The sequence below is a fragment of the Seriola lalandi genome, unplaced genomic scaffold, assembly GCF_002814215.2.
Source record: "Seriola lalandi dorsalis isolate HSWRI2012SDOR001 ecotype SW California unplaced genomic scaffold, Sedor1 jcf7180002054383, whole genome shotgun sequence".
NCBI classification, from domain to species: Eukaryota; Metazoa; Chordata; class Actinopteri; order Carangiformes; family Carangidae; genus Seriola; species Seriola lalandi.
In genome coordinates this window covers 1508676-1515752 of record NW_019524936.1, presented here as the reverse complement: position 1 = coordinate 1515752, position 7077 = coordinate 1508676, and the positions used below count along the sequence as shown (strand labels likewise).

The 7077-nt window shown below is 44.4% G+C and overlaps 1 protein-coding gene across 1 annotated transcript in view; it reads left to right on the top strand.

The window, feature by feature from the left end:
- Window positions 1–1191: 1191 nt before the first annotated feature.
- Window positions 1192–7077, top strand: part of LOC111657108 (zinc finger MIZ domain-containing protein 1-like) — a gene marked incomplete at its 5' end in the record, with an annotated part of 10617 nt that continues 4731 nt past the window's right edge. Inside the window, 16 exons of the mRNA XM_023409103.2 lie at window positions 1192–1327; window positions 1663–1777; window positions 2290–2507; window positions 2629–2830; window positions 3082–3357; window positions 3446–3628; window positions 3750–3827; window positions 3936–4104; window positions 4195–4336; window positions 5435–5645; window positions 5857–5962; window positions 6062–6222; window positions 6341–6408; window positions 6520–6588; window positions 6683–6927; window positions 7020–7073. Of these exons, the coding sequence (XP_023264871.1) occupies window positions 1192–1327; window positions 1663–1777; window positions 2290–2507; window positions 2629–2830; window positions 3082–3357; window positions 3446–3628; window positions 3750–3827; window positions 3936–4104; window positions 4195–4336; window positions 5435–5645; window positions 5857–5962; window positions 6062–6222; window positions 6341–6408; window positions 6520–6588; window positions 6683–6927; window positions 7020–7073 (2433 nt within the window). The remainder of the gene's footprint in view (window positions 1328–1662; window positions 1778–2289; window positions 2508–2628; window positions 2831–3081; window positions 3358–3445; window positions 3629–3749; window positions 3828–3935; window positions 4105–4194; window positions 4337–5434; window positions 5646–5856; window positions 5963–6061; window positions 6223–6340; window positions 6409–6519; window positions 6589–6682; window positions 6928–7019; window positions 7074–7077) is intronic.

Below are 7077 nucleotides of genomic sequence, written 5' to 3'. Positions count from 1 at the left end.
GGTACTGTGCATTTGAGACCACTCTCCAACTGGACCCCACTGTACTTATATTAATGTTATGGTAATACAGGGCCCTAACATACTGTAGTTCACTTAAACCAAGGCTTAATAGTAAAAACTGGGCAAAGAAGGAAACTGCTTCAGGTCCCCGAAAGCTGCACCATGTCGGGATGCATCACTACATCCCGACATGAACTGTAACGGCACCATCCTTAAAGGTCCCATATTATAGAAATGTCTTTTTTGATTATAAAGCAGGTCCAGGTTCTATATTTATACTGTAAAAGTATAAAAGTGCTCAGTCCGCACAGAAATGCACACAGCTCGTATTCAGAAACTGTCCCTGAATACGAGCTGTCAGGACTTCTGTAACTTTGTGATGTCACAACAAAGCAGTCACCGCTCCCAGCCACGCCCTAAGACCAACCCCTGTTTTGATTGTTGTTTGATTGTTTTGACTGTTTTTCTGTATTGTCACTTTCTGTATTAAGTCAAGGTTACATCTCTCACTTCACTGTTTTATTCGTTCCCCCCACGGAAAATCTGCACCTCATTTTCCCAGTAAATAGTTTTGAATTAATTTGCAAGTCACTGAAAGGTGATGAACACAACTGAAAATGCGACTGATGGCATCCCAGCAGCTAATGTGCTGCTAGGATGGATATAAGCAATACAGTAACCTCCGCAATCCTGCTCCTCTTCTGAAGATGTGAAAAGCTTAATATAAGTCGTTTAAATCCAAAAAACATAAGCCAGCTCACAAGTAGAATAAAAGCTTTTATTTGTGTAAAGTAAAAATAAAATTCAAACAACTATTAAACAGTTCATCTAATCAAGCCTGTTGACTAAAAGACACAACAGCATCTGGAATGCAGTCTTTTACTCGGCCCATAGGATGTTAAATAATGTTGCATAGTTATGGGGACTTACATACTACTTGTCACAGGGTATTTTGCACAATAATTTTATGCACTATTTTGTCAGTCAGGTCATTGCTTTTCAGTTTTCTGTCCAGTTTTGCTCAGAAGCTTCTGTTCCTAAGTTGTGGTTTCACCTCCCCACTGCTTTCACATAATCAGTTTTTGCAGGGTTTTTTTTGCAGCGCTTGCAGTGGAGGGCCGTTACCTCTGCAGTTATTTCTCACAGGAGTCCGACAGCAAGTGATACACTCTTCCTCTGCTCTCTCTCCAGCTCTTCTGTCCTCGTGGTGTGAGGAGCTGGGACGCCTCCTCCTCCTCCGTCACCAGAAGAACAGGCAGAACGAGCCTCCGGGAAAAGTGCCCATGCAGCCACCAATGAGCTCCATGAAGCCCGGCCTCTCACACGGGTCAGTGTTCACACTGCTGCACTTTTTGGCATGCATGTGAGGTGTGTTTGTGTGTGTGTGTGTTTGTTGGGTGTGTGAACAGACAGACCGGGCCCTCGGGGAAAGCCCTTCCTCTCCACACGAAGCCCAGTGTTCCTTATGGATCAATGGCCAAACAAACTGCCAGACTAACCGCTTGTAGCACAGTCAGTCAGTGGGGACAAACAGTACCTCCCAACCCCTAGTACATGTAGTTATTAATTACAACACAATGTTGTCACAATGTATCGTTCAGCAAATGCAAATATACTTACTTTTCTTTTGCCTACATGATGTGTTTTTTCCGTCCCCTGCAGAGATGGGTCTTTTCCCTACGACTCAGTTCCCTGGCAACAGAACACAAATCAGCCTCCAGGTTCGTTGTCTGTGGTGACCACTGTCTGGGGAGTAACAAACACCTCACAGAGCCAGGTGAGATCTGCCTACCTGTCTGAGTTAGTAAAAGCGTGTCTGAGTGGACTGCATCTGATAGGATCATATTCCTGTAGTTTTAAAATCTTGTTACAGAAGGTTTCTCACCAGGAGACAGTTAGAAAAGAGACTTAAAAGGTGAAGAAGTGAGAGAGGCAAGTTATAAGTTATATATATTTATATAAACCCTTGTTCCTCATTATGAGTTAAGGAAACACAGTTCAACAGAGTTAAATTGGCTGACCTTAATGTGAGCTTTGATGCCGTGGCAGAACTGACCCCTCTTTTCCCAGTTTCAGTTTTGATAATAACAGATTCATATCACCTCTTCCACCTCTTAATTCTGCTGGTACCAGCTTTCAAAATGCAGTTTCTTGGTTCAGTGTTTCACTGGTGAAAGATCAGCAGTCACACAGACCTGTAGTTTTTTTTTTTTTTTTTCATCATGATTATAAAGTATCCAGCATTTGCTGTTCCTCCTGTTTATGTCTCTATGTGTCTATGCCCAACAGGTTTTGGGGAATCCCATGGCCAACAACAACAATCCCATGAACCCTGGGGGTAACCCTATGGGCTCAGGTATGTCTGGTAACAATCCAGGGATGAACTCGCCTCAGTTCCCCGGTCCTCAGCAGCAGTTCCCCAACAAAGGCAACTCCAACCAGGGCTACATGCAGCAGGGCATGTATGGACGACCCAACTACCCCGGAGGAGGAGGCTTTGCTGGCAAGTAAGTGGACAGTGGATTAGTATTTTTTATTGTAATAATTGAATTAATTCTCAGTTACATTTATCACACTCATCCCTCGTGATGGTAGTCATATCTTGTGTATTGTTGCTTCTTGTCTTAGCTACCCAGGAGGGCCTAATCCTGGACCTGGTGGAATGGGTATCCCTCCACACTCCCGTCCTCCTTCAGACTTCACCCAGCCTGCCGCTGCAGCCGCGGCTGCTGCAGTTGCGGCAGCTGCCGCCACCGCAACTGCCACTGCCACAGCCACTGTAGCTGCCCTGCAGGAAACCCAGAACAAGGACATGAACCAATACGGACCGGTAGGACAAGGCATACAACTGATATCACCAGTGTGATAGGATCTGTATTCATAAATTAAATTACTTTGCTTTTCAGGACTATCCTTTCATTAATAGCTTTAGCACAGTCGTTATGGAGCTAAACAGCACATTTAGCAATAGCAAAAGCACACATATTTTTAGAAAGGTTAGAACATTTTTGTCTTTTGTTTGTTAAAAAGGTTTTTATCTTTGTCTCCGAGATGGTTGATGGAACCCGTTTTATCTTCCAGATGAGTTCCTCTTTCCAGATGGGACCAAACCAGGCGTACAACAGCCAGTTCATGAACCAGCCAGGACCCCGCGGCCCTCCGTCCCTCCCTGGGAACATGGGCACAGGCATGAATGCATCCAACATGAGTGGGCCCCCCATGGGAATGAACCAGCCAAGGGGCCAAGGCATGGGGCCTTTCGCGGCCCATGGCCAAAGGATGCCCCAGCAAGGCTATGCAGGTCCCCGGCCTCAGAGCATGGGTATGCAGGGCATGAAAAGACCGTACCCAGGCGAGGTGAGTGGATATGCATTCAGTGCTTTCACTTTAAGGATTTAGCTCCTTTGCTATATGTTAAATGTGTTTGTCACCACTGCATGCACAGCCAAATTATGGTGGACAGCAGTATGGACCAAACAACCAGTTCCCTAACCAGCAAGGGCAGTACCCCACACCCAATGCCTCCAGGCCACTGCCGTCCCCCAACTACCCCGGCCAGAGGATGCCAGGACAGCAGCTGCAGGGCCAATACCCACCACCCAGCGGTGCCATGGGCCAGTATTATAAGGTGCAGTATGATTGTTATCCCCCCAAAGTTTTAGGATTTACAGGATTTTGCAGCGTATCATATGTCTTTTAGCAAAGTGAAGAGAAGAAAATAATTTTGAACCTGTTTAATGAAATTACAGCAAGAGCCACCTTTTAACGGCCAAACGAATAACTTCCCTGGAAGTGGATATCAGTACAACCAGGGTAATATGAATGGGGTAAGTGCATTTTAGTACCACTTGTGTTTGATCACATTATCATACACTTGGTTGTGTTGTTTACAGTCCTGTGAATTATGATTTACTAATTGATTGTCTTCACCATAGCCACCCAGACCGGTGGGTAACTACCCTCACTCTCCAGTGCCAGGCAACCCCACCCCTCCAATGACTCCAGGAAGTAACATCCCCCCATACCTGTCGCCAAACCAGGATGTGAAGCCACCCTTCCCTCCTGACATCAAACCAAATATCACCGCTCTCCCTCCACCACCAGGTCAGTAAGTGGTAAATATCCAATAGAGAAATGATTTTCTCTTTTAAAAGTTTGTAGCTGTCTCACTGGCATTTTTCTCCACCCATATAGCCAACCACAATGAGGAGCTGCGCCTGACGTTCCCAGTACGGGATGGGGTAGTCCTCGAGCCTTTCAGGCTAGAGCATAACCTGGCTGTCAGCAACCATGTCTTCCACTTACGGCCCTCTGTACATCAGACGCTAATGTGGAGGTAAGGCATCACATACTGAATCAACATATTGTATATTTTTAGATATTCTTACCAGATATTCTACCCCCCCTGTGAGTGTTTCATCATACAATAGTTTTATTTTTCCCAATTCCAGCGCCTTCTTTTTGAAAACTGATACGTTTAACATTGCAAATAAACAAACATTCTCATCAATATGGCTTTTCAAGTGCAAGAATTTTTCCGGGAACCCAAATGCTGGTTGTTGGTAAAAGCAACTTAAGAACAATAGATGAAAAATCTTTTTGATGGTTGTGGTGACCATAATAAAGACAGTTTCTTAAGAACAATAGAACTTAAACTGTGGTTAAAGTGGTTACAGTTCTTGAGATTTGGCAGACAAATACACAAAGGGGTTAACAGTAGAACCATTTGGAAAAAAAGCCATATAGGTAATATCCCATGGGATCCCACAAGGCACTACTCTCAAGTTACTACTATTTTCCTCTGACAAGATCAGCCTTGATTAAATAATCCGTATACATAGATGCCTCATCAAATACAACTGGCAGAACTCATGAGTGGGAAGCCAGTGAGGGAACGTATTCTTGTTTTTGGACAAACAATGTGTACTGGAGTTAGCAGTGGAGTTAGCGTTGACAAGGACAACAGTACAAGGAGAATTACCCATTCAAAACTGTGAGAAAAAAACATGTCTGAGAAACATATATAATAATGTGTCCATCCATAGTTCTGTGGAGGACAATCAACCTTACAACTGAAACAGATAGAAGTTCTTGGAAATTCTTTTTCACATAAGAGTCCTGCAGTCAAGAACCAATGGGTATTCTTCAGTTCATCTTAACCCTTGTCAAGCTGATTGAAAAGGTTGTGCAGTCATACTCTCTGTGGCCGAGAATTATTCAAAAAATCAAACTACTGCTATTCTCAGCTAACTCTGGAGAAGGTCATTCGTTTTCTATGATGCTGCTGTAATTACTTTTACTTCCCTCTCAAGCATGTACGACCATGTACGCCATTAACTTGAATGATATGTAAAAATGTGCTGTTTTCCTCCATGTGCGACCTAACACTCCATACCACTTATAATGTTTGCATTCTTTGCTCGTTTCCCTTCAGATCGGACCTGGAGCTGCAGTTCAAGTGCTATCATCACGAAGACCGCCAGATGAACACCAACTGGCCGGCTTCAGTCCAAGTCAGCGTCAACGCCACACCGCTCACCATTGAGAGGGGCGACAATAAGACATCCCACAAACCCCTGCACTTGAAACACGTATGCCAGCCGGGAAGGAACACAATCCAAATCACAGTCACTGCCTGCTGCTGTGTGAGTGCACAAATCTCCAGAACTAATATAAAGAGGTTTATACAAATCCTGACACAAAAAATAGATGCCAGATAAATAAAAGTAGCTTATAACAAAATAAAAAATTGATCTGTCAGGTTTTTTTTTCTTCCGGATACACATGTTGAAAGGATTAAACTAATACAAGTGTGGAGAATGTTTGTGATGGTGACAGTGATGTGTCTTCCCGCAGTCGCACTTGTTTGTGCTGCAGCTGGTCCACAGGCCCTCGGTACGCTCTGTCCTCCAGGGCTTACTGAAGAAGAGGCTTCTGCCTGCAGAGCACTGCATCACCAAAGGTATTCACACAAGAACGCAGTCACATTTCACTCCCTAAAGTCCCGATCACTCTCAGAGTCCTTTCTTACACATGGTATTTATCTCCTTCTGCTTTAAAGTTAAGAGGAACTTCAGCAGCGTAGCAGCATCATCGGGCAATGCCACGCTCAACGGAGAGGACGGCGTGGAGCAGACGGCCATCAAGGTTTCCCTCAAATGTCCGATCACCTTCCGGCGAATACAGCTTCCAGCGAGAGGCCATGACTGCAAACACGTTCAGGTAAGCAATACAGGGATAGATAAACACACTGGGAGTCAACAATCTGATGCCTTCAGGGACAAAGAATTTTAAAGTAGTTTACTGGATGAAAAGTGTGATTGTTCTCTTGTTCTTGCAGTGTTTTGATTTGGAATCATATTTACAACTGAACTGTGAGCGGGGGACATGGCGATGTCCTGTATGCAAGTAAGCTTTCATTTCAGATTCCTAGCAGTATTTACCCTCTTTATAGTTTTTGACTGTAATCCACACAGCTGTCTCTCTCAGCATGTTAAGCCCTGCCTCTTCTCTCCTCAGTAAAACAGCGTTGTTAGAGGGACTGGAAGTGGACCAGTACATGTGGGGAATCTTGAACGCCATCCAAAAGTAAGTTGAGGCAAGAAAGAAATTTGTAATGCATATAATATTTCTCCAAACTTTTTTGTATCTTAACCATTTGATTTCACCTGTATTTCACCAGCTCGGAGTTTGAAGAGGTAACCATCGACCCGACATGTAGTTGGCGGCCTGTGGCTATCAAATCTGACATCCACATCAAGGAGGATCCAGATGGACCGCTGGCCAAGAGATTTAAGACAATGAGTCCCAGCCAGATGATCATGCCCAACGTGATGGAGATGATAGCTCAGCTCGGCCCCGGACCGTCACCCTACCCATCACTACCTTCTCAGCAAGGGGGCAACAACAGTGAATACAGCAGCCAAGGTAGTATGCAGCTCAAGCATACTACAGAAAGTTTAAAATAACTGTAAGAAATGTTCTCATGTATTAAATGTTTTTTTTATTTTGTGTGCTAGGAAACAGTTACCAGGGGCACGGGAACTTTGACTTCCCTCACGGCACCCCTGGTGGTAC